The sequence below is a fragment of the Mobula birostris genome, chromosome 5, assembly GCF_030028105.1.
Source record: "Mobula birostris isolate sMobBir1 chromosome 5, sMobBir1.hap1, whole genome shotgun sequence".
Lineage (NCBI taxonomy): Eukaryota > Metazoa > Chordata > Chondrichthyes > Myliobatiformes > Myliobatidae > Mobula > Mobula birostris.
This window is the reverse complement of record NC_092374.1, coordinates 48,479,478-48,507,440: the sequence shown is the minus strand read 5'-3', so window position 1 is coordinate 48,507,440 and position 27,963 is coordinate 48,479,478. Positions and strand designations below refer to the sequence as shown.

Below are 27,963 nucleotides of genomic sequence, written 5' to 3'. Positions count from 1 at the left end.
CAGAAACTGACATGCCAATTCCGCTGATTTTGAGATATTTCAACCACAACCTGGTGTTACAAATAGTGTATTAATTGAAAAATATTAGATTTTTATGCTCTTCAACTGCTTGTTTAACTAGATCCGGAAATAGGGAATGATTAATGGGTATGGAAAGAGAAAACAGAATTGTGAGTTAAGTGAACAATTTTAGCTGTTTTAGAACACTAAGAATATCAAGATTACATTGAACATGTGAATAGTTTTATTATGATAAGAAGGCTGCTGATTTTAGCATTCAGGTGAGCATGAGAGAAATGAGCAAAACCTGGGAAAACTAAATGCTAGTATTCAAAGACTGAATACAGATGGTCTATATTAAATGGGGATAACAATTCAGTATGTTATAACACCAGCAGCAAAATCTATTTTGAAGAAATCATGAAATTGCTTGAGTATACAGCATAGAATCAGGTTTATTATCACCAGTATGTGTCGTGAAATTTGCTAACTTAGCAGCAGCAGTTCAATGTGATACATAATATAGAAGAAAAATAAATACAGTATAGGTATATCAAAAAGATTAAAAATCATGCAAAAATAGAAATAAAACATAATTTAAAAAGTGAGGTAGTGTTCACAGGTTCAATGTCCGTTTAGGAACTGGATGGCAGAGGAAAAGAAGCTATTCCTGAATCACTGAGTGTGTGCCTTCAGGCTTCTGTACCTCCTTCCTGATGGTAACAATGAGAAAAGAGTATGCCCTGGGTGCTGGGGGGGTCCTTAATAATGGATGCTGCCTTTCTGAGACACCTTGAAGATGTCCTGGGTGCCCAAGATGGAGACAACTAAATTTATGACCCTATTCAGCTTCTTTCAGTCCTGTGCAGTAGGCCTCTACACCGCCCCCCGCCCCCCCCATTCACGCAGTAATGCAGCCTGTCAGAATGCTCTCCACAGTATATCTATAGAAATTTCTGAGTGTACTTGCAGACCATCAGTCACAACTTAATAAGTAACTTAGCTTTATACAGCCCCTTTCACCTCTGAACACCCACAAAATTCTCAGAGAAAGACTTCCACCTATCACCACCTGTCCGTCTCCCAACTTCACTCCTCCCCTTCCCTCACCAGAGTCCATATCCCTGTCATCGTTTCTTCCTCCTCGGTCCATTTATCAATTACCAGCCCTTGTCCTACTCAACTCCCTCTCCTCTTTGTACAGGCTATTTTTGCTTTCCAGTCTCAGTATGATGCAGGGTCTTCACCCAAAGCATGAACTATTCCTCTTTGTCCACCCACTCAGTTGCTGCTTGACCTGCTGAATTCCTCCAGCAGATTAACAATTGCTCTAGGAATCTTTAAGATGTAAAATACAGTAATCTTCATCAGTGTGTCAAAACAGGCTTTTGAAATTTCCAACAGTGTATCAAATATTTTACAGAGGAGACACAAGTTGATAGTCAAAAAGACTTCCAAAGCCAAATTTGTGAAATATACTTATTTTTAAGACTATTCCATTCCAAGCCACTTGGAACTTTCCACGCTCATTGTTGATTTTACACATTTATTCAACATAGCTTTTGCTTCCTATTTGATAAAAGACCACTGACTTGAATATTTCCTTGGCCTAGATTCTGCTTAACCTGCGCAGAATTTCCACAGTATTCCTTCACCTTTGCCTCTATTGCTCCTTCCTGCTTCTGCACTCCTGCATTTCCAGTGCTGCTTTCCAATTTACCAAGTATCATGTCCCCTTCTTTTTAAAAAAGTGGTCTCAAGCAAAATGAATGCAGGGAAACATTCACAGTCATATGCAGTGCCACAGAGTTTCATAGCACCGATTTGACCTTTCAACTGATACACAACCCTAACAATGAGCGCCTGGACCCCATGGAGCTAAAAAATTAAAATACAGTGCTAGTTTGATATGTCCATTATTGCAATGCTCCAGACAGTTGTCTGAAGCAGTATTACACAAAGATCATAGATCAAAATCTGTTAATAAAGGACACAACAGTTTTTAATGCAATTCTTTAAAATGAATATGTATGAAAAATTAGATGTACAAATTGAATGGTGCATAAATGGTGCATTCAATAACTTGTGCTTAGCTAATAACAACATATTATATAAAAAAGAATCTGCAATTCTTTGATGCAACTCTCACAATATCTCCACCTGTTGACTTACATGTGTTTGAGCTAGCATCAGCTTCGCTGTCACCTATTTGTTGCTCATTAATCTAATGGTTTTCAATGCATTTCTGTTTCAATGCAACAAGAACTTAGTTTGCATGTTATTTTCAGCCTGGTTATCTTTATATTATTCAAAAACACAAATAGGAACATCAATTCAATTCAAGTTTAATTATCATTCAACCATACATGAATACGCACGAATACAGCCAAAGGAGACAATGTTACTCATTGGTGTAGAAAATGAAGAAACTGTGTATCATGCTGCTGCCCGAGTCAAAAGAGAGGTACAGTCTAATAGTGAGTGACCGTCTTGGTCACAAGTCTATTTTGGACTTCATTAATGTGGAATGTTGCAAGTTCAATTCACTGATTTATTAGTGGAGAGTACGGGCAGACAACAGGGGAGTTGCATGGCCTCAGGGCTAAGGCTGAGCCATAGTGTTACCTGATTACAGCCACCAAAGAAGAAAGGCACCAAAGCTGGTGCACTCCACCAGGGCCAGTGAAGCATGGCATCCAAACTGGAGTCAGTGCTGCCCCTCCACCCCAGTGTTCATTTGGCAGAAGACAAGCTATATTGTGTTTTTCTGCAGATTTCTGCAGCACTGAATGGACTCAAGGCTTTAAGTTGCAGTGTCACCTGTTTACAGCCACCAGGAAGAGGCATCAGAGCCTTTGAGCAATTGCACTTCTGACTTAATTTTCAAACACATCATCACCACCTGCCCTTTTCCTCAATTGCAAATGTTCAAAGGTTCATTTTATTGTCAAAACATGCATATACAATACAGCTCTGATATTAGTCTTCGCCAGATAGCCATGAAATACAGAAATATGGGAGTTGTTGAAAGAAAAGACATCAACTCTTCCTCCACCCACTGGCACAAAAAAGAAAACAAAATTCACAAACTCCAAAATCCTCCACCCCTCCCCAGCAGAAAACAACAATGACAATAGCAACAAACCCCCCACCCCTCCCACGCAGAAAAAAGTGACGATAACATAAAATCCCCCACCCTTCCCATGCAGAAAAAACAATAGCATCAAATCCCCCCCACAGAAAAAACAGCGATAATAGCTTCAAATTCCCCACCCCTGCAGAAAAAAACTGTGTCAATAACAATTCCTGACCACCCTCACAGAAAAGAACAGCGACAGTAGCATCAAAACCCCCAACTCCCACCCGCACACACAAAAAATTAACAGATCACCCACCCGCCAATTGGCCACAAGAAAGAAAATGCAGAAAAACGTAAGGAGACCAATATAATGTACAGTCCAATAATCACATAAATGTCAGAATAATGAAAACATTTTTTCATCAGTATATGAGGAGACCACAAACTCCGTCCTTCCATGAAGAGTGACTGCCGACCCAGGTTCAAACACCGCCAATTCAACTGTTGACCATCATCGCCCAACTGGCCTCCGTTGGGAGCGATCGCTTACCCACTCTTCATTCACTTCAGTGGCTTCCATAGTCCAGGTCTGAACACCACTGCTGACCTCCTCCGCATTCACCTCGATGCTTCAATCTTCCTCGCCACTTCGAGATGGAGTCGCTCATGACTCTGCGCCCCATCTCTGGTCTTTTCCATGAGTCAACTTGTGCTCTCAGTCCTTTTCGGGTCCCCGTCACTGATCTTCACGAGACAGCTCTCCCACAGCACAGCGCTAGATCATTCGATCAACTTACAAACTACATATCACAAACAAGACAACAAGAACAAGCAGGAGTAGAAAAAATGAAATAATTTAAGAGATTTGCTCTCTGGAAGTGCCGCCCATGGAATCATTGTTCGCTAGTGCCATCTTGACCAAACGTCACTATCATCATATAGAAAAGTGAACTTTATGATTTATTTTAAATAAGTATTTATGCCAAAAAAAAATATTCAACTGAATTGAACACGTTTCAGTTGTTATCTCCATTTTCTTCAAAGTCATCTCCCTCTCTCTCCAGATACTTAACTGTCTTATATTTCCCAATCATCCACTTACACTTCCCACTTTAATGATCTCCCCCTGGATATTCCACAAATTCTTGGCTGGAAAAAGAATTGTATTCTGAAGCATCTTCTTGCTTACTCTCTCTCTTTCACTGCTCTCTCTTGCATTTGCTCTGTATCTTGTTCTCAATATTTATTTATTGCTTATTTATTTATTATTATTTTCTTTGGTATTTGCTCAGTTTGTTATTTTTTTACACATTAGTTGTTCATCCATCCTGTTGGGTACGGTCTTTCATTGATTCTATTATGGCTCTTGGACTTACTGAGTCTGCCCACAAGAAAACGAATCTCAGGGTTGTACATGGTGACATCTATGTACTTGGATAATAAATTTACTTTGAACTTTTGAATTCAGTGGGCTGAATGGGCAAAGGACAACAAACTGCAAATACAAAAAAAAATAATAAATAAGCAATAAATATTGAGAACATGTGATGAAGAGCCCTTGAAAGTGAGTCTATAGTTGTGGGGTGAGTAAAGTTAAGTGAACTTATCCCTACTGGTTCCTCCCTACTGGTTCAAGAGCCTGATGATTGAGGGGTAATAACTGTCGATGAACTGGATGGTATAGGTCCTGAGGCTACTGTACTTTCTTCCTAATGACAGCAACAAGAAGAGAAGATGACCTGGGTGGCAGGGGTCCTTGATGATGGACGCTGTTTTTCTGCGACAGCGCTTCATGAAGAACTGCTCGATGGTGGGGAGGGCTTTACCCATGATGGATCCACTACTTTTTGTAGTCTGATGATAGTGGGATAGATTCTTGAGTCTGGTGATCTCCAAACTTTTGAATCTTCTGCCAGGTAAGAGCGGGGCAGAAGAAAGAATGACTGGGATGCAAGCAGCCCTCTATTAAGTTGGCTGTTTTACTGATACAGCTGGAAGTGCAGACGCAGTGAATGAAGAGGAGGCTGGTTGGCATGATGGATAAGGCGGTGTTCACAACTCTGCAATTTCTTGCAGTACTGGGCAGAGCATGTGCCATACTAGTATTAGAAGTTCTGACCCTGGGGAAAGAAGGCACCTCTCCTAATCTTATAAACTTCTATCAGGTTTCTGCTCAGCCTCTACTGATCCTGAGAAATCAACCCTGTTTTATCCAACCTCCTAATAGCTCAAGCTCTTTAATCCTGACAGTTTTCTCAATTAGAGATCACTTATTCTGGGACACAATTGTGCGCATTCTATGCTGGTGCATGTAGTAACACTTGCTGGCTGCCCACAGCAAATCCTCACTGATTTGATTTGACATAAACGATGCAGTTCACTGTATGTTTTGGTGTTGCAATGTACAGGTGACAAATAAAGCCAATCCTTTTAATCTTTCAATTCCCCAAGTTTGGGAATCTGCAGCCCAGAGAACCAATCCCACTGCACCTATCCCCCCCAATCTAAGAGTTGTCTGTTTCCTTCTCTACTTTCAAGCCTTCATTAACAAAAAGGCTCAGCAGAGGATGTGCTTATTATGGCAGTAGCTAAAATTCCATTTTCCCCAGAACATTCTGTACTAGAGCAATTCTACACGGCCATCATAGAGAGTATCCTCACATCAGTCATCACTGTCCAGTTTGGTGCAGTATCCTCTCACAACATCCAAAAACTACAGCCAACTGCCAGGTTCTAAGAAAAGAGTATTGGCTGCAGTCTACCATCACTGCAGGACTCATATGTGTCCAGCACATGAAGTGGACAGGAAAAATCACTGCAGACACCACCCACCCTGTAAACTGCCTTTTCCAAAAGTTTCCTTTTGGACACCACCATAGGGTTATTAAAACAAAACCATACCATCTTAAGTTTCTTCTCTCAGGCAGTTATTCAGATCAACCATTATAGTTATCTCCTCTATCTATGAACTTGCTGTTTACATTCTAAATACGTTCAGTGACCACTTTTTAGGTACACTTGCTCGTTAATGGAGATATCTAATGAGCCAATCATGTGGCAGCAACTCAATGCATAAAAACATGCAGACATGGTCAAGAGGTTCAGTTGTTGTTCAGACCAAAGATCAGAATGGGGAAGAAATGGGATTTAAGTGACTTTGAATGTGGAGTGATTGTTGGTGCCAGACAGAGTGATTTGAGTATCTCAGAAATTTATGATCTCTTGGGATTTTCACACACAACAGTCTGAAGCGTTTACACAGACTGGTGTGAAAAAACAAAAAAAAATCTAAAGAGAGGCAGTTCTGTAGGTGAAAACACCTTTCTAATGAGAGGTCAGAGGAGAATGGCTAGACTGGTTCAGGCTGACAGAAAGGCCACAATAGTTCAAATAACCACGCATTACCACAGTGGAGTGCAAAAGAACATCTCTGAATGCACAACACATCAAGCCTTGAGTGGACAGGCTACAGCAGCAGAAGACCACACTGGGTTCCAGTCCCATACCTAATAAAGTGGCCAGTGCGTGTAAGTACTAATATTTAAGTATTTATGCACATCTTATTCCATATCCATACTTAAATGGAGGTAGGAAAAGATGGCGGCGTGACGCAACTTGCAGCGGCCACTCCGGTGAATGATATCTGTTATCTGTCAAGTAGGGTGCCATGCACAATCCTGATTTGATTGAAACAGACATGAGAGCACGAAGGAACATCTGGGGAAACTTCTGAAATGCCTGTTTCACTGCCGCTGCTACTGTGTGATCCAGAATCTCCGGAGGGGAAGGTCCCCAGTCCTCAGCTTTGCTTGTTGCTCGGTGGCTGGGGTGGGGTCGAAGCGCTTGGCAGAGATGGTGCTCGGTGCTCAGTATCGGAAGCTCAAAGTTTTCCAACGGACCCAGAGTCGGCTGCAGCCGATGCTTCCAATGCATCGGCAAGTTTGCGGCGCTTCCGTCTGCGTGAGATGATGAGACTTTTTTTTTACAGTGCCCATGGTCTGCTCTTTACCAAATTATGGTATTGCTTTGCACTGTTGTAACTATATGTTATAATTATGTCATTTTGTCAGTTTAGTCCTGTGTTTCTGTGATATCTTTCTGGAGGAACATTGTATCATTTTTTAATGCATGCATTTCTAAATGACGATAAACGAGGACTGAGTATCCTCATAATCTAAAAAAAAATCTCCAACTTTATCTTTTATGTAGTCCTTTATAATTGTTGAATGTTTTTGTTGCATGTCATGACAATACACCATAGCAGATTTAGAACACAGAACATAGTACAGCACAGTACAGGCCCTTTGGCCCACAATGTTGTGCCAACCCTTAAACTCTGCCTCCCATATAACCCCCCACCTTGAATTCTTCCATATACCTGTCTAGTAGTCTCTTAAATTTCACTAGTGCATCTGCCTCCACCACTGACTCAGGCAGTGCATTCCACGCACCAACCACTCTGAGTGAAAAACCTTGAACTAATATCCCCCTAGAACTTCCTTAAAGCCATGTTCTCTTGTATTGAGCACTGGTGCCCTGGGGAAGAGGAGCTGGCTGTCCACTCTATCTATTCCACTTAATATCTTGTATACCTCTATCATATCTCCTCTCATCCTCCTTCTCTCCAGAGAGTAAAGCCCTAGCTCCCTTAAACTCTGATCATAATGCATACTCTCTAAACCAGGCAGCATCCTGGTAAATCCCCTCTGTACCCTTTCCAATGCTTCCACATCCTTCCTATAGTGAGGCGACCAGAACTGGACACAGTACTCCAAGTGTGGCCTAACCAGAGTTTCTAATACGTGAAACTATATGGTGAATAAGGTTGATCCTTAATCCTTCATCCTTCTTTGAGATTAATTCTTATTCTTCTAGAATGCTGAGCCTGTACTATTGTTAAACCATGGGTCAGACTTTACATTTAATCACAGTGCTTTGAGAGAAAGGATTATTCGGAGATGTCCTGAATAAAAGAAAGCACAGATCACCAGAATTTCTAATCTGACAGTAAATTAATGGGTGAAGTGGTTTGGCTCTAATCAACAAGATGTCCTTTTTCAGATTAACTGCCTCCACATCTGAATAAGCATTCCATCAACAGGTAGTTTATACTCTTTACAAACCAAACAACTAGACCGAGATATCTGAGTATCTCTGAATTGGCCTCTTCTGCAGAACCACAGAAAACGATGGAGAGCAGCTGCTGTTAGTATAACTCTGTTCCATTTCTTGAAGATGTATTTTATAACCCCCAATGTATTTTTTGTGAGGTGTAGTATCTATTACAAAGTAGTGAGCAATTCAGAAACTAAATCAAACTAAATAATATTGAAAGGTCTAGATGGAGTAGACGTCAAAGATCACGGGGATAAGGCAGGAGAAGGGGATTGAGAGGGATAATAAATCAGCCATGATCAAATGGTGGGCAGACTTGTTAGGCCAAATGGCTTAATTCTGCTCCTAAGTCATACAGTCCTGTGGAATCAGCTGATTTCAGACACCAAAAATGCATCACAACTTTCATTCATGATCCCACATATTCATTGAATTGCATCTGAATAATTTGACATGTCAAATTATAGTTAGTTCAGTTAATATTCTTCACCTGCACTATTCAAATATATATTCAAGACAACTTATTTATTAAATTGCCAAATTTAAAACCTTTATTACAAAGTTAAAACCAAATAAATATTTGCAATAGGTTAAAACTATTACTTAAATAAAGTGGCACAAGCATAGCAAGAGTACAACAAACCATTTTGTTATCTCACTGACATAAAATACTCAGATTAGCAGTGAATAATTTGGAAAAAGTCAATGCTCACTCATCCCTGAAATTTTGATTTTGTCACATAGCCTTTGGAATTTAAAGTTCTTCAATCATCTTTTAATCAAATTAGCTTGCCAATTTTGCAGTTAAAAACAGAAAGAAACAAAGACAAGATACTAAGAGGAACCATAAACAACATTTTCTAAATAGAAGAATCACATTAATTTTGAAATTTTCCAGCTACAGCTGCAAAATTCAGTCTCATCTATGCAGGAAGTCTGAATACTGTTGTATTTGGAATTATGGTTGAAACTCAGAATATTTAACTTTTAACTATTCTTTCACCTCAGGAAAAAAATGCTGTTAAGAGCATTCTGCTAAAATAGTTAAAATCTGAATCCTTCATATTTCAATTTGAACAAATAATGATCACATCCAAATAAGTATTTTTTATGAAACTTGCTGTTCTCAATTCTTGTTCAATAACTGTCAATAAGAAAGTGCAACAGCTTATTGGAAAAGGATAGCTCTAAAAAAATCTTTTCATTAAATCCAAACAATAGGTATTTTTGCTTGAAAGTGTGAGGATTACACTGTGTGACCATCATACAAATGTATCTTACAGCATACAATTTGAAATATAACATACAAACAAAAGGCTTGCAAACCTAATTTTACCCTGAATCGGTCTTTGTTAAAATCCGCAAGTCAGAACACAAACTAAAAACAGTCTTTAAACATGACTCTCTTTAAATAATTCTTACGACAAAAAGGTAGCACATATTTAAATATAGAAAATTAGAATTCAGTGTTGTCCAATTCCAGATAAATGAAAAACTCTTCAGAAAGAGGTAATTCATTTCCACTATCTTCATGAATATGTACTGCATTTTATTTCAATACCTTGTCAAAAGGAATCCCATACTTCTTTAATATTGATGGAGATATAAGGGTCATCTTGTGACGTAGAAAAGCATCACATCCTTGTGAACTACTTGGAAAGAAGCCTGCAACAAATATTTTACAAGTATTTACTTCAATTGCATTAAATTAAACAGAAATGATACTTTGCAACAGAAAGGAATATGCTGCTGGGATATTCAAAGACCACGGAAAAAAATCAACCGCAGGTATTTTAATAACCAATATTTCAAGTTATTTTACAGCTTTAGCTCATAGAGTAATACAATTCAAACTGATTTCCATTATTACCACTCTTGACATTATGTTCTACTCCTTTCCCTGTTGCACCAAAAAATGCATCAAATTTACCCTAACAGATCCACCAAAAAGCACATTAGTCTTTGAATGGCAATTACTGCAATTTAATACTGTGAAATATTGTACTGAAGACTTTGACACTTCATATTTCACTAATTTTTTTATGAAAGGTTGCCGAAAGATCAGAATCAGGTGCAAAGATTCATTCTCACAACAGTGAAGGGCTACAAGTGCATTCTTTTACTGATAATCAAATTTTAGATCTGAATCCCTCTTCACTGATGCTTTGTGATGTGAAATGAAGGAAGAACAAGTTCGTTCAAGTAGTCCAACACCATATAAAATAATTCTGCTAGGTTTGTAGCATGAAAACATACTGTTGCTGGTTAGACAGCATCTGTGGAGGGAAAGGAATACCAGTATTTCAGGTCTCTACTGCCAAGTGATACACTGTTTCACATATAGCTTATCAAATGGTTTTCTGGTGGCTCCAAAACTAATATCAATGTCATTGAGTTATCTAAGATGTATCTTTTCCCCAGGTAATGGCAAAGAAACTTTGGAGCTTAAAAGTAATACGCATTCTTGAATAAGCAATGCTTCCCTTAATATTGAGATTTTTTTTAAACAGGACTATTTTGATTGATGACTTAGATTTTATGGCCATCAAACTTTACAACTTCTCCCTTGGAGGGTCAGACACCCTGAGCCAATAGGCTGGTCCTGGACTTATTTCCTGGCATAATTTACATATGACTATTTAACTATTTATGGTTTTATTACTATTTAATTATTTATGGTGCAACTGTAACGAAAACCAATTTCCCCCGACATCAATAAAGTATGACTATGACGTTTCCCCACCTTTCTTCTACCCAAATCTCACCAAACTATTAAGTCAAATAAAAATACAATATGGTTAAAGATTGAAAACAATTTATCATTATCTATGATTCATTATTTTCATTTTATAGCTTATTTTAATTTGGTGTGTTAGAATACCAACGTTGCATAACCATACAGGAACACAGACTTAGACTGCAATGAGAAAACTCAAATCAATATTATCATTATGCCCATGAAGAAATAGAAAGCAAAACATAAGAAAAAAGGACATACAGCATTTATTCATAGAAGAGCCTTTACCTTTATGTTAAAATATATGTTAGCCAACTGATTTTAACATGAATTAAACTTGGAGGTACAGAGTCATTATGGTAAGTAAAGATAAAATGCTGAAACAGGTTGAATGTAGAGTTTCAATCTTTTCTTTAACTTCCAACAATCAAAATAATGCCTGTAGCCATGAAATTAATTGTTCAATATTGTAAACACAAAAAAATCTGCAGATGCTGGAAATTCAAGCAACACACACAAAATGCTGGTGGAACACAGTAGGCCAGGCAGCACCTATAGGAATAAGTACAGTCAACGTTTCGGGCCGAGACCCTTCGTCAGGACTAACGGAAAAAAGAGATAGTAAGAGATTTGAGAGTGATAGGGGGAGGAGGAGACTCGAAATGATAGGAGACAACAGGAGGGGGAGGGATGAAGCCAAGAGCTGGGAAGTTGATTGGCAAAAAGGATACAAGGCTGGAGAAGGGGGAGTATCATGGGACAGAAGGCCTTGTAGAATGAAAGGGGGAGGAGAGCACCAGAGGAAGATAGAGAACAGGCAAGGAGTTATTGTGAGAGGGAAAAAGAGAAAAAAAAAATTGTTCAATATTGTAGTTTGATTGGCAAGGTGGCATAATGAGGTCCTACTTTCCATGAAGTTATGCTGATAGAAACAGAGCACTTCAACTGCATAACTCACACAAACTGTAAAAAGATAAAAAATACCCAATTCATATTAAAAACCAATAGATAGCATTTGGTTTTCTCCTTTTCTTACCACCCCCAGATGGAAAATACACAGCCACCTCACAACGTTCCTCACTTGGGATTCTCTGCTACAGCAGAGAGGTACGTATCTCAATTAAAACAAAGTATCCAGTTGTTTAGGTGGGATTGGGAATTAAAAAGTATAGCCATTTTGAGTATATAAGAGGGAAATACACTGAAGATTTCACAGTAGAGACTTTGGCTACGTCCACACAACGCCAGATAATTTTGAAAACGTCGGTTTTGAGTAAAAACGACAGGCGTCCACAGTAAGCATTTTTCAAAATATCTCCATCCACATTAGACAGATATTTGGGCGAATCTCCTCTACTGGGCACGCGCAGGACACACAGAAAACAAACGAAGGGGAAACGATATACTTGGTACGCGTTTGTCCAGTTACAGACTAGAAAAACTTAAAAGGAATTGCTCTTGGCTCTCGCGCAGGAGGACTTAAAACTAAAAAAAAAACAAATTCTGGAGCGTATGGAGGCAAACGACAGGGAGTTCACGGACAGTATGACCCGGCTGACGACAAACATTGAAAAACTGACTAACTCTGTTGCATTAATAAAGCAGCACCTTGTTAAATGTATAAAACGTCTGCATTAGTGTTATCTTGTATTTCCGAACAATGTTACATTAGGCTGTTACACATCTATTGTCAGAGAAGTGCTTGCATAAATAGGTAAACCACCTTCATACAAGCAAGGATAGAAAACAGGGCAAAGTGAGTATACTTATTTATTCAGTAAGCTATGGTCAAAGTATTTGGTGAGTACATTTCTAACTCTTCTGGCTTCAATCTCATTGTCGTCTGTTCTGAAATTGTTAGGTGGTTGCGTTCAAGAAAACAACGAACATCTGTTCCGGCCTGTCATAACAGAGTTTTAAAATAGTCAAAAAAGCTCACTTTACAATTTAACTCTCACGCCGTTCACACCCACTGCGCGTTATAACAGCCGTCCGGCAGTGCTTGCGCAGTACCAAGCAGAAGCAGAAAAAGCATTGCTGTTGTGGTGTTGTCATGGCAACGTTTTTAAATATCTCTGGTTACCCTGTACACACTACAATGGATATAGGCATTTTCAGATTTTTTCACTCTGGAGACCGTTTCTGAAAATCTCAGTTTTCAGGGGATGAAAACGCCGTTTCAGTGTGGATGGAAGGTCAAAACCAAGAGAAAAAGCTTTGTTTTCAAAATTATCTGGCGTAGTGTGGACGTACCCTTTATCTTTGGTTACGACTTGAACATTGGTAGACAATTATGCTGTTCATGGCAAAAGGTTTGCTGGTTAACCTCCAAATCCTGACAGAGCTGGGTTTCATCCTACTGGCTTATATAGCATAAAAACTTTTGATTTGCATTCTTGTAGATTGATTTGTAATGCAGTGAATATTTTAAAATTCATGGGATATTGCTTGGATCAAAAATCCAAAGTCATCATGACATACAGAGCTATAAAATAATTTCAATATTATTAAGCTGCCATGTATCCATATACATCAGCCACAATTGCCTGAAATATAATTAGGCATAAATAGATTGATGCTCATAAGATTTTTAAGAGTAACTATACAGTCAACAAACTTTAGTTTTTATATCCATAATTATGTACATGATTAAATATATCAGCATCTGGCTTTACAGGCCCTCTAAGGCAATTGGAATTGTTGCTCTACTTCCACATGCAGATAAGGATGTACATCAACGCATCATATTAACTTAAAGCCAGTGAATCCTTTGATGAAAATTTTCTTGGGTCAATATTTATTGCTATTTATCTACATTTATCACTGAAAATTACTTCCTGGGCTGTCTTTTTTCCATATTACATTAAACTTTGACGTGTCCAAATGTTATCATTCATCATCCAGCACCACATTAGAACAGCTTCTGGGGCCTATCCCTGGGCAGCAAGTGGGCCAAGAATTTTACTAGCTGCAGGTTTGAAAATAAGCTGTGGAATGAGGTTATTTTTGGCTAAACAACACTTCACTCCGCTTCAATTTTGTCAAGCCCAGCGTCCTAGTCAATCCCCGAAATGTTCACATCAGACATTACTATTAACAAAGCAGACTGGCCAACTGTTATTTTAATTCTTATTTGTTTATCTGTGTAGAAAAGGAGCATAACAGTATGGAATCAACAATGTTTCTCTTAAACTGCAGCAGCATATAACTGATGAATCCATTCAGATTATAAACAATATTGCTGCAAACAATTGCTTATGTCAGACTGCCTTTCAGTATTAATTCTTAGTTTAACAAATTATTTTGATTTAAAATATTTCCTATCCTCTGTACAATTCTCTATAGCCTAAGAAGGGGGAGAGAGGGGAAGAGAGGGGGGGGGGAGAGAAGGGGAGAGAGAGGGGGAGAGGGAAGGGGAGAGAGAGGGGGAGGGGGAGGGGGAGGGGGAGGGGGAGGGGGAGAGGGAGGGGGAGAGGGAGGGGGAGAGGGAGGGGGAGAGGGAGGGGGAGAGGGAGGGGGAGAGGGAGGGGGAGAGGGAGGGGGGAGAGATGGGGATTGAAGCTGGTTGATTAGTTTTGAGGGGATGATGGTATTGAATGCCAAGCCATACACAATAAAGAGCATCCTGATGTATGCACCTTTGCTGTCCAGATCTTCCAGTTGACTGAAGAGTCAATGAGATGGTATCCATTGTGGACCTGTTGCTCCAGTAAGCAAATTGGGAGTAGATCCAAGACATTTCTCAGACAGGAGTTGATATGTTTCATCATCAACCTTTCAAAATACTTCATCACTGTGAATGGAAGTGCTACTGGATAATAGTCGTTGTGGCAGGTTACCATTCTCTTCTTAGGCACAGGTATAATTGAAATCTGCTTGAAGCAGGTGGGTACCTCAGACTGCCGGAGTGAGTGGTTAAAGATCTCCGTGAACACTCCCATCAGTTCATCAGCACAGGTCCTTGGTACTTGGTCAGGTACCTCGTCTGGCCGGATGCTTTTCGTGGCTTCACCCTCCTGAAGACTACTCACACATTGGCCTCAAAGACTGCAATCACAGGATCATTGAGGGCTGTGGGAGTTGGTGATGGTTCCTCTGTGTTTTGACCATCGAAGTGAACATAGAAGGCATTCTTTTTTGTTCAGCAACATCTCTCTTATAACAAGGTGAGCAACACTGTACATAATACTGCAAATATGGCCTCATCAGCTTCTTGTACAACTACAACATAACTTTCTAACTCCTATAGTCAGTGCCCTGACTAATAAAGGCCAGCATGCCAAACACCTTCTTCACCATCCTGTCTAGCTATGACACTGCATTCAATGAACTATACAACTTGCACTCCTAGGTCCCTCTGTTCTCTAATACTTCCCAGGGCCTTACCATTCACAATACAAGTCCTACCCTGGTTTGATCTCCCAAAATGGAATACAGTTATCTGGATTAAAAACCACTTGCCAATCCTCGGTCCACAAACCTAGCTGTTCAAACCCTCCCCCCCCTGTAATTTTTCATAACCTTTTACATTACTTCTACCATCTATTATAATATAATCTGCAAACTTACAAATCATGCCTTGTACATTAACATTCAAATCATTTATAAAAACTGTAAACAACAAAAGGCCCAACACCAATCTCCGTGGCAAACCACTAGCTGCAGACTTCCAGCCTGAGAATCAACCCTCACCCTCTGCTTCCTACCGCTGATCTAATTATGAATGCTATCTGCTAACTCCCCTGGATCCCTTACAATCTAATCACATGGAAAACACACAAACTCCACACATTCAACACCCAAGGCAGGATTTATCCAGGATCTTTGGCACCATGAGGCAGCATTACTGTGCTGCTCCCGAGTTTTAATTCATTGTTACGTGTAAAGTATTGATTACAGAATCTCCTGTATTACCAGAAAAATATAATTTCAATAAGTATTTCATGAGCAGTAAAGAATAATAGGAGTATTCAAGGACATTTTCAACTTCTCACTGCTATGAAAAGAAGTTCCCATTTGCTTCAAAAAGGCAACAATGACACCAGTGCCTAGGAATAATAATATGGGCTGCCTTAATGACTATCGCCGGCAGCACTCACATCGACAGTGATGAAATGCTTTGAGAGGTTGGTCATGACTAGACTGAACTCCTGTCTCAGCAAGGACTGGGACCCATTGCAATTTGCCTATCGCCACAATAGGTCAACGGCAGACACAATCTCAATGGCTCCCCACACGGCTTTACAGCATCTGGACAACACAAAACCTATGTCAGGACGCTGTTCATCAACTATAGCTCAGCAATTAATACCATCGTTTCCACAATCTTGATCAAGAAGTTGCAGAACCTGGGCCTCTGTATCTCCCTCTGCAACTGAATTCTCGACTTCCTAACCAGAAGACCACAATCTGTGCAGATTGGTAATAACACATCCTCCTCGCTGACAATCGACACTAGTGCACTTCAGGGGGTCTGTACTTAGCCCACTGCTCTACTCTCTCTATTCCCATAACTGTATGGCTAGGCATAGCTCAGATACCACCTATAAATTTGCTGACAATACAACCATTGGTGGTAGAATCTCAGGTGGTGACGAGTGGGCATTCAGGAGTGAGATATGCCAACTTGTGGAGTGGCGCCACAGCAACAAACTGGCACGCAATGTCAGTAAGATGAAAGAGCTGATTGTGGACTTCAGGAAGAGTAAGGCGAAGGAACACATACCAATCCTCATAGAGGGATTAGAAGAGGAGAAAGTGAGAAGCTTCAAGCCCCTGGGTGTCAAGATCTCTGAGGATTTAACCTGGTCCCAACATATCGATACAGTTGTAAAGAAGGCAAGACAGCAGCTATACTTTATTAGAAGTTTGAAGAGATTTGCCATGTCAACAAATACACTCTAAAACTTCTACAGTTGCACCGTGGACAGCATTCTGACAGGTTGCATCACTGTCTGGTATGGAAGGGCTACTGCACAGGACCAAAAGAAGCTGCAGAGGGTTGTAAATCTAGTCAGTTCCATCTTGGGCACCAGCCTACAAAGTACCCAGGACATCTTTAGGGAGCAGCATCTCAGAAAGGCAGCGTCCGTTATTAAGGACGTCCAGCACCCAGGGCATGCCCTTTTCTCACTGTTACCATCAGGTAGGAGATACAGAAGCCTGAAGGCACACACTCAGTGATTCAGGAACAACTTCGTCCCCTCTGCCATCTGATTCCTAAATGGACATTGAATCCTTGGACACTGCCTCACTTTTTTTAATATACAGTATTTCTGTTTTTTGCACTTTTTAAAATCTATTTAATATACGTATATTGCAATTGATTTACTTGTTCATTTATTCTTATTATTTTAATTTTATTTATTATTTTATGCATTGCCTTCAACTGCAGCTGCTATGTTAACAAATTTCACGTCACAAGCAGGTGATAATAAACCTGATTTTGATTCTGAACATGAGGTACTGAAAGGTGCTATAAGCAATAAATTTATCTGCAAAGAATTGTAGATGCTGAAAATTAGTAATAAAAACAAGAAATACTGGAAATATTCAGCAAGTCAGGCGGCATTTGTTGAGAGATAATTAACATTTCAATATTGATGAAATGTCATTGACCTGAGACATTAAGCTCTGCTTCTCTTTCCACATACACTGATCAACATTTTAAGTAAAATCTCAGTTTTAATTTCAAATGCATCTGAGTATTGCTCCACAAGATTTATTCTATATGTTTTTAACATACTAATTGTATTTCTGTATTGAGGTAAATCTAGCTATAAAATCACACTTAGATGACAGAAGAGAATGCATTCCAGCTGAAAATGTGATGCTTAGAATTTTATATTGCATTACCTTGTGCGAGTCGTTCCAGCCTTTTTCCATGCTCTGGAGGTACTGCGTACCTGAAAATGACAGCAAGGAATATCAATTCAACCTGCACCAGAATGTAATTTTTGATGTGTCACTTCACACAAACAGAAAAACTTCCTTGGATACAATTAAATCATATACAGTGGATTCCAGTTAATTGGGCCACATTGGGACCAGTACATTTTGGCCCAATTAAGCGGCTGCCCCAATAAGTCAAAGTTTCACGGAAAAAGTTGAAAAGGTATAAAAAAGACAGACAGCCATTTAACTGAGTAACAAACTCTGTATTTAATTGAAATACTGAACAAATTATAACATTACCAACACTACTACAGTACTATAGAATTGTATTAACTCCTAATAGTTATCAACAGAGGAATTCATCCAGTGTACTCTGCTGTGTTCTTTTAACTGACTGTGAATGACCAAAATAAGCACAGGCACAGTGCAGATAATGGACTGTCTTCATACAAGTCTATCAATGATTGCATCCTCCAAATCTTCATTTTTATTGAAACATTCAAGATGATTATTACCTTCAAATTCTTCGTAGTCCTTAACTTGTTTCACTACTGGCTGTTTCTGGCATCTCTAAGCCTGAATGCTTGAAACCACAGTGAGCAAAACAGTCCTATATTGTCTTACTGCTTATTTCTCACCATCTCTCAGTTACAAGGATTACTGCTTTTTGAACATTAGTACACACAATTGATGCTGTTTGAATCACAAACAAGAGAAAATCTGCAGATGCTGGAAATCTGAGCAACACACACAAAATGCTGGAGAAACTCAGCAGGCCAGGCAGCATCTATGAAAAAAAGTACAGTCAACGTTTCGGGCCGAAACCGTTTTTGAAAACTTTTCACTCTACGCATGCTGTAGTCTTAACAGTCACACAAATGCACGTGTCTGGCACTAGTTAGAAACTGTTCAGGAAGCTTCCTGTCCCAATTAAGCAGTCCCAAATAAACATAGGAAACCCTGGCTATTTTCTCAATTTGTTTTGTTCTTTAAAAATTGTCCCAAATAAGTGGCTGCCCCAATTAACCGATGGCTCAATTTCACAATTTCTATTATCTGCTAACATGGCTACAAAGAACTTTACCAGTCAGTCAAGCTGTAAACCTCCTGATGCAAATCTCCAATCTCTGCATGGTTTACAATTTATGTAACATACATTTCCAAAACAGTTGCTTTAACATGGGTTGCCAGTACACATTCACCCAGATTTTCCCAGAGTGTTCCACTTGTTTCACATGGAATTCTCACCATTTACAAATGGGACTTTCATATAATTCTCCAGTTTCAATAATTTGTTAATTTGAATGGGGATTTTATAACTGCAAGGAAGTTAGGACATTTTCTAATTATTTGTGTTAAAAGCAATATTTGTAATTATTTAAATGGTTTTTTGCATGCAAGGTGTCCTGTTTTAATTTTACTTTTCATATTGATTTTGTTTCAACGTTTTTGAATCCCAGAGAAATTTCTTGGGTGGGCCTTGTTACAGCCCATGTTTACTTTGTGCAAGAATAAACATCACAAGCAAGCAGGAACAGGAATCACCACCAGGCCCCTCAAGCCAGCTCACTTTTCAACATGACCATGGCTGATATACGCCAGTCTCAACTTCAATTCTGTGCCAGTTCCCCGCAACTTTCTATATCCCAATCTTTCAAATACTGTACTTATTTATTTTCAACTTATTCTCATGACCTTGGCCTCAGGACCCTCAGAGGAAGAGATTCACCACTTTCTGAGAGAAGAAATTTCTATGCAACTCAGTTTTAACTGACAAACCCCTTATTTTGCAGCTATGTCCCCTTGTTCATGACTCTCTCACTGAAGAAAAGATTTGAACATCTGCTTGTTAAGATCTTATACACTTAAACAAAGACACCCCATCTTCTAAACTCCAAGGAGTAAACACAAAACTCTTAAACAGAATCATCCCAGGAAATGGCCTGGTTAACCTCCTTTGGACTACTGCTTTAAACTACTGTATTGTATTTTAGGTAAGAGGACCTAAACTTCATACAGTATTCAGGTGTGGACTCGCAGACACGCTGTAAATTTGTAACAAAACCTCCCTATTCTTAAACTTCATAATAAGGCAAACAGCAGGTTGGCTTTTCAAAGTCAAAGTAAATTCATTACCAAAGTACATGTTACCATGTACCACCTTCAGACTCATTTTCTTTCAGGCATTTACAGGAAAAATACAAGAAAATTTTACAAAGAACCTTACATATATGAAGACTGACAACCAATGGTTGTTTGCAAAAGAAGATAATCTATGCAAATAAAAACAATACTGATAACGAGTTGTAAAAAGTCCTTGAAAGTGATCCATATATTCCAGAATCAGTTCCAAGTAGTAACCATTTATTGAATATGTTGCAATTCATGCACTAGAATTTCTGAACTTCAGTCTCTCTCCATTTACATAGTAATCTACTTTTGTTTCCTCTTACTTAAGTGTATAACCTTGCACTTCCCCACACTGAACACCATCAACCAGATTTTACATCCAATCACTCAATCTATCTCTATCCGGTCACAACATGCCCTTGCAGTGATACTTGAATCGGCAGCAAACCCAGAAAACTTGTACTGCATTCCTCCTCCAGGTCATGAGGTGTTGATCAGCTCCGTAGTAAAACATCCCAACATCTTGCAGGAATATTAGGGTGATGACCAAAACCTTTATCAAAAAGAAAATTTTAACCAACATCTCAAAGGAAAAGACAGCCATAAGAGTTTAAGGGAGGCAACTCAAGGTTTTAAAAGGTAGGCAGCTGAAGATACTTCCATCAAAGGTAGAAAAAAAATTATGATGAAATTGGACCAGACCCAGAAAAGAAAATGTTTTTAATGGCTATAAGGCTTCAAATGAAATTAGTTACAAGTTTAAATGCAAGAAACCTAACTATGGAATTGAATATGATTAGAGCCATCTGCTTGTATGGAGGGTAAAAGCTAAGGGACTTGTCAATTCTTTTTATGAACTTACAAAACAGCTACTTTAATCTAACTACAATCTATTCAGTAATCGCAGCAATACCCATAAAATTCTTTCAGTATAGTTTTCCTGTCTAAAACTCAGTAAACAGCCAAAAGAATGATGTGTGCGGAATAATATGTGACAAGCAACATAACTGATTATATCAATCCACAATAAAGACCAGCAGGTGTCCAAAGCATTCATGTAATTTTGATAGCTCAAAATTTCAAATTAATCAGAACTCGTGAAATGTCAGCCTCTGAGATAAAGGCTGATTACAAATTACAACATAACTAATATCTAGATTGATAAGTGAAGAAAAGATTACTGTGGTTTAAAAAAATTAATATCAACACAGTAACACATTGGCTGTTTCAGATAAGGGTACCTTAATCACTGAATCTTTTCCTGTCATGTATTTCTTCAATTACTTTTACCTTAATTTAAAAAGTTAGATGTAATCAACAAGAAAGCTCTTTGTGAAAAAGAATACTGCTACCAATAGCACATTTAAAAGAATTTGCTCCACATAAAAGAAGAAATACTTTCTTTAAAGACCTGTACTCATTTTATTTCTCAAATAACACCACTTTATTTCAATAAAAAAATAAGTATTTTAGTTGCATTTAAAAATTTTGCTTTATTTTCTATGCCTTTACAAAGCGTAAACTAATACCAACACTGCAAGGATTATTACCGCAAACACGAGGAAATCTGCAGATGCTGGAATTTCAAGCAACACACTTAAAAGTTGCTGTTGAATGCAGCAGGCCAGGCAGCACCTCTAGGAAGAGGTACAGTCGACGTTTCAGTCTAGAAAGTTTCGGTCTAGATACGTCAACTGTACCTCTTTCTAGAGATGCTGCCTGGCCTGCTGTGCTCACCAGCAACTTTTAAGGATTATTACCATATGTTTATCTTCAAACACAGGGCAGAGATATACTTTCAAGTAAATAGTGAGCAAAGTAGTTATTACCTAAAAGAAACTTAGTTTCAAAGTACTTGGAAAATTAGAAACATTTTGTTTCCTTTGTGAATGACTCAGTTGGAATTTTGTATCTTTAATCTGCTGAGCCAATACCATCACTTGAAAAGCTTGAAAAAATACGAATAGGTGAAGAAATCCTCAACAAATATTTTTGGCATTTTGTCCTCTCTAAATTCTGGTAACCATTTCCCTCTCTCTTCTGCCCGCCCCCCCCCCTTTGTTTCCCTCATTCTAGTAGCCCTCTCACTCCTTCTCTTCCATTCCCCAGCTCCCATGACCTGCCCATCACCTCTGCCTCGTTCCCAATCTCATTGCTTTTATTCCATACGTTCCTCTTTCTTCATCTATCACCTCCTAGCTTCTCATATCATTCCCTTGCCTCCCCCTCCCCCACACACCTATCTTTCCCCCACCTCTACCTGCCAGCTTGTCCTTCTCCCCCTCCCCCACCTTTTTGGATGAGATTTGGCAGCAGCAATTCAAGACATCATCATCATCATCATCATCATCATCATCATCATCATCATCAGGTGCCATGCCCAGTTTGAGCTTTGACTGCCATGGCCTACACACCCCTGTTTCGGGTCAAGTGGATCAATTCATTGGTATTCATTTCCAGTTCTCTGGTTGCTGGCTCCATCATCATTTGTCTTTGTCTTCCTCTTGCTTTCTTCCCTTCAATCTTTCTCATAATTACCATGCATTCTAACTCCTCTTTCCTAATCACATGTCCAATGAAGTTACGTTGCCTTTTCATGATCTCATACATTATTCCTCTTTTTGTGTTTGCTCTGTTCATGACATCCTCGTTAAATATTTGTTTCGTCCATGATATTCTTTGCGTCCTCCTCAAAAACCATATCTCTGCTGCTTCAATTCATTTCCTCATGTTACTAGATATTGTCCAACATTCTGAGCCATATAACATAACACTTCACGACAGATCTCCAGAATGCTGTCGAGAGGAGCAACCTAGTTTGTCAAGAGATGATCAGTCAGGTTTATTATCACAGGCATGTGACGTGAAATTTGTTAACTCAACAGCAGCCGTTCAATGCAATAAATAATCCAGAAGAGGGAAAAAAATAATAAAATAATAATAAAAATAAACAAACAAGTAAATCAATTACAGTATACATATACTGAATAGATTTTTTTAATAAGCAAAATACATAAATACTGTATATTTTAAAAAATGAGGTAGTGTCCAAAGATTCAATGTCCATTTAGGAATCAGATGGCAGAGGGGAAGAAATTGTTCCTGAATCAGTGAGAGTGTGTCTTCAGGCTTCTGCACCTCCTGCCTGATGGTAATAGTGAGAAAAGGGCATGCCCTGGGTGCTGGATGTCCTTAATAATGGACGCTGCCTTTCTGAGACACTGCTCCCTGAAGAAGTCCTAGGTACTTCATAGGCTAGTGCCCAAGATGAAGCTGATTAGATTTACAACCCACTGCAGCTTCTTTCGGTCCTGTGCAGTAGCACCCCTCCATACCAGACAGTGATGCAGCCTGTCAGAATGCTCTCCATGGTACAACTATAGAAGTTTTTGAGTGTATTTGTTGACATGCCAAATCTCTTCAAACTCTTAATGAAGAATAGCCACTATCTTGCCTTGTTTATAACTACATCGATATGTTGGGATCAGGTTAGATCCTCAGAGATCTTGATACCCAGAAACTTGAAACTGCTCACTCTCTCCACTCTGATCCCTCTAGGAGGATTGGTATGTGTTCCTTCATTTTACCCTTCCTGAAGTCCACAATCAGCTCTTTCGTCAGTAAGTGCCAGGTCGCTACTGTGGCACCATTCCACTAATTGGCAAATCTCACTCCTGTTTGCCCTCTTGTCACCACCTGAGATTCTACCAACAATGGTTGTATTGTCAGCAAATTTATAGATGGTGTTTAAGCTGTGCCTAGCCACACAGTGATGTGTATATAAAGAGTAGAGCAGTGGGCTAAGCACACACCCTTGAGGTGCACCAGTGTTGATTGTCAGTAAGGATGAGATGTTATCACCAATCGGCACAGGTTATGGTCTTCCAGTTAGGAAGTCGAGGATCCAATTGCAGAGGGAGGTACAGAGGCCCAGGTTCTACAACTTCTCAATCAGGATTGTGGGAATGATGGCATTAAATACTGAGCTGTAGTCAATGAACAGCATCCTGACATAGGTGTTTGTGTTGTCCAGGCGGTCTAAACTTATGTGGAGAGCCATTGAAATTGCGTCTGCCATTGACCTATTGTGGCGATAGGCAAACTGCAAGTTCACAAGATCATGGAGCCGGTGACAAGTTCTGCAAAATTGACAGATGGTCACTGTCAGATTATTTACCTCTGAGAAATAAGGATGCTAACATGCCTATTAACAGGAGATTGCTGAGCAGCATGCTCTGAATCGAAGGAAAAGGTTCAAGAAGGGTTAGGCATTTTGCAGACTACACAGCTTTCCTGAAGAATACCATCTCCATAGGTTGGTGAAAAAGTGCAAGCAGAGGATCTGGAATGCAGTCATAGGAAAGTCTGGTATATTCCACAATACAGTGTGCATCACCCCAAGAAAGAGAAATATTGTGTTGTGTTTGACTGTGGAGTGACTTTTCAGGGAATGTCACTTAATGCTCAGTTGTTACAGGGTCCTGATCTTACTGGTTCTTTCACTGCAGTCAAAACCAAATTCAGAAAAGAAAAAGTGGTGATCTGGTGGATACTGAGTCAATGTTTCATCAGGTTAAGGTGTCAGTGGAAGATGCAGACCTACTCCGGTGGCCTGATGACCTCAGCCAAGATGTGGTGGATTTTAGAATGGTGGTACATCTCTTTGGAGCAATTTCATCACTAAGTTGTGCCAATTTCACCCTTAGGAAGTGCACAGAAGATAATGGATAAGGTTTTGCATTACTATGTTGATTACAGCCTAGCGTCAGAGTCCTCTGAGCTAAAGGCAGCTTCTCTCTGTCATGACCTTGTATCAATTTGTGCTAAAGGTGGTTTCATTTCACATAGTGGACAAGCAACCGACATAGTGTGCTGTCTGCTATACCGGAAGAAAGAGCAGAAGATATGAAAGATTTGAATTTAGATCAAGATGTTCCTTCAGTGGACAGAGTACAAGGTGTGCAATGGTGTATTCAGTCTAATACTTTCAAGTTTAAGGTCATGATCCAGGATAAACTGCTTACCTGAAGGCTGGTCCTCTCTACAGTTTGTTCCATCTATGATCCTTTCCGAATTTGAATCCATTAATGTTATCTTCTAAGATCCTCTAAGACCTTAGAGAGGGCTTGGATGGGATGATGCTATGCCAACATCAGTTTGTTCGTAGTGGGCAAGTTAACTGGAAGATGTTTTTATTATGGGAAAATCTAGAGTAGCTCCATTGAAGTCCGTTTCCATCCCTCGAATGGAGTTCATTGCTGTTACAATGGCAAGTCATATGAACACATTGTGGAAGGAGGAGATGCATACGCAGCTTAAGGACTGAATTTTTTTGGAGTGACAATACTGTGCTGAACTACAAAGTATATTAAGAATGAAATTTCCAGGTTCTGAATCTTTGTCACTAAGAGTTTCATAAATTCTTATGCTGTCACAAGCATCTCCACGGAGGTATGTGGCCTCTAGACGAGTGAAGGTGAAGGCTTGTCTGAAGAATAAGACTTGGGTGTCAGGACTTCAATATCTTCTTCAGACTGAAAGTGAATGACTTGTGAATCTGATTATTCTGAAGAACTTCTGCAAGATGATCCAGAAGTCAAGAAGATTGTTACAATGAATGTCATGCAGATTGAAAAGGAGTTGCACAGTTACATGTATTATCCATCACTTCTTATCTTGGACCCACTTGAGGAAGACAGTGGTCTGGTTTCTTAAGTTTAAGAACTTCCTCTTATTTCTTAGTTGGAAAAGGAAGCAAATGAACAATGTTTACTTTCAATCTGATTTGGATGAAGAACAACAGGTGTATTCTTTGGACAAAGATGGAGAAGGCCAAAGGTCAAATTGATCAAGATTGTCTCTCAGTAAAGAAGCTCAGAACGCATGAATTCTAGTTTGCAAAAGGGAGAAAGTGTGAAAACAAAGAGTCATATTTTCAAGCTTAATCCAGTACTTGATGATGGTGTCTTGAGAGTTGGCAGACTGCTTAGTAGGGTGGCTATATCTTTAGAGACAAAACATCCTTTTATACTGGTGAAGGATCTTAATAACTCTGATCTCATTCCGAGGCATGTACATCAAGAAGTGGGACATGGTGATCGTAACTACATGTTATCTAGGTTGCACCAAAAATATTGGATTCCCAGTGCTAGTAATGATTCAAAGATTCAAAGTACAGAAGTATGTAAGCAGTATACAATCCTGAGATTCATCTTCCCCACAGATGGCTATGAAACAAAGTAAACTATGGAATCTGTTCAAAAATTAAACATCAACCCTCCCCCCTACGCACAAAAAATTGCAAACAGCAACAAAAAAAGAGCAAGAAACACAGAATATGAAAATCGAAAGAGTCCAAGCATGTTGAGTTGAGCTGTTTGTTATCTGCAGGCCACCCCAATTCAAAATCGCAACAAAAAAAAAGGAGTGACCAGAAACCAGTACAGCTCTAAGAAGAATTCTGTGTGTTGTTTGTCGCTGGTTGAACACAATTCCAGGATGTCAGCGCATGGTGGATCTACCTCTGGACAGGGTCTCTCCAGATGAATCTCCATCCACGATGCAGGATTGGACTATTTTGGACCTTTTGAGGTGAAAAGCTGAAGGAGGTATGGGGTTACATTTCCCTGTCTGGCTATTCGAGCTCTTCATGTAGAAGTGGCATCTAGCTTGAACACAGATTCCCTTATGAATGCACTTAAATGCTTTATAGCAAGACAAGGACAAGTTCGTGAACTGCGATCTGATAATGCAATGAACTGTGCTAGAGCTAAGCGCAAGTTGAGAGAAGTCATTCATAAGTAGAATCATTCAGAGATTAATGATGTACTTCTTCAGAAAGAAATTGTGGTTTTTTCATCCACCAATTGGCTCACATCATGTACAAACATGGGAAAGACAGATCAGGTTGGTAAGGAAGGTTCTCAATCCTACCATGAAGGGAAAGAACCTTGATGAAGAGGGTCTTCACACAGTTCTTTTTGAAGTAGAGGCTATTATCAATGGTCATCCAATTACCAAAGAATCATCTGATTCCAAAGACGTGGAAATGTTAATACCCAATCATCTGTTGCTTCTGAAGATCCCACCATCCTTACTACTAGGGATTTTCAATAGGAAGACTTCAATGCTAGTCATAGATGGAAGCAAGTCCAATACATGTCAAACTTGATTTGGAAACAGTGGGTCAAGGGATATTTACCCCAGCTACAGCAATGTCAGAAAAGGTCAAGTATAAGACGCAATTTCTTTCCAGGAGATACTGCGCTCATAGTTGATGACTCAAAACTCATGGATCATGGGAAGAATCGTTCAAGTTTTTCCAGACAGAAGAGTATTTGTGTGACAGGTACACATCAAGACCAAGACCAGCTGTTTGGATTGGCCTATAACTAAGACCCGTCTTCTGCAGGAGGCAGAGGTTTGAGGAGCTACAACTTAAGAAGCTTCATGATTCTGTCCTGTCAGTGGTGGCAAAGATCACTCTGTACTGGGCTAAGTGCTGGTAAACTCTGGGCTGGGTGAGTGTTGCACGACATGTGTGGAAAAAGAAGAAAAAGGACATTTGTGTGTATGTTAAGATTTCATGACACCTGTATTTTGGTAGTATTTAGTTATAATTAATTAAATTAAATAGGAGAGGAGAAGATGGCGGCACGATGCAGCACGCAGCGGCCACTCCGGTGATGAATATCTGTTATCTATCAAGTAGGGTGCTGTGCACAATCCTGATTTGATGGAGGCAGATGTGAGAGCACGGAGGAACGTCTGGTGAAACTTCTGAAATGCCTGTTTTGCTGCCACTGCTACTGTGTGATCCAGAATCTCTGGAGGGGAAGGCCTCCAGTCCTCGGCTTTGCTTATTGCTTGGCGGCCAGGGCAGGGTCGAAGCACTCGGCAGAGATTGTGCTCGGTGTCGGAGGGTTGGTCGGAGGTTCAAAGTTTTCCGACGGACACAGAGTTGGCTGTGGTCGGGTGCTTCCAGGGTGCTGCATCGGCAAGTTTGCGG

General features: G+C 39.6%; 1 protein-coding gene across 3 annotated transcripts in view; it reads right to left on the bottom strand.

The window, feature by feature from the left end:
* The window catches only part of LOC140197685 (lysine-specific demethylase 4C-like), a 385,265-nt gene that overhangs the window by 299,421 nt on the left and 57,881 nt on the right, over window positions 1–27,963 (bottom strand). For all 3 annotated transcript variants that reach the window (XR_011885993.1, XM_072257997.1, XM_072257998.1), the window contains exons 6-7: window positions 17,787–17,836; window positions 9,756–9,859 (exon numbers count right to left, since the gene is read on the bottom strand). Coding sequence is in view for 2 of the 3 variants with exons in the window: in XM_072257997.1 (XP_072114098.1) it covers window positions 9,756–9,859; window positions 17,787–17,836 (154 nt within the window). In the remaining variant the exon portion in view is untranslated. The remainder of the gene's footprint in view (window positions 1–9,755; window positions 9,860–17,786; window positions 17,837–27,963) is intronic.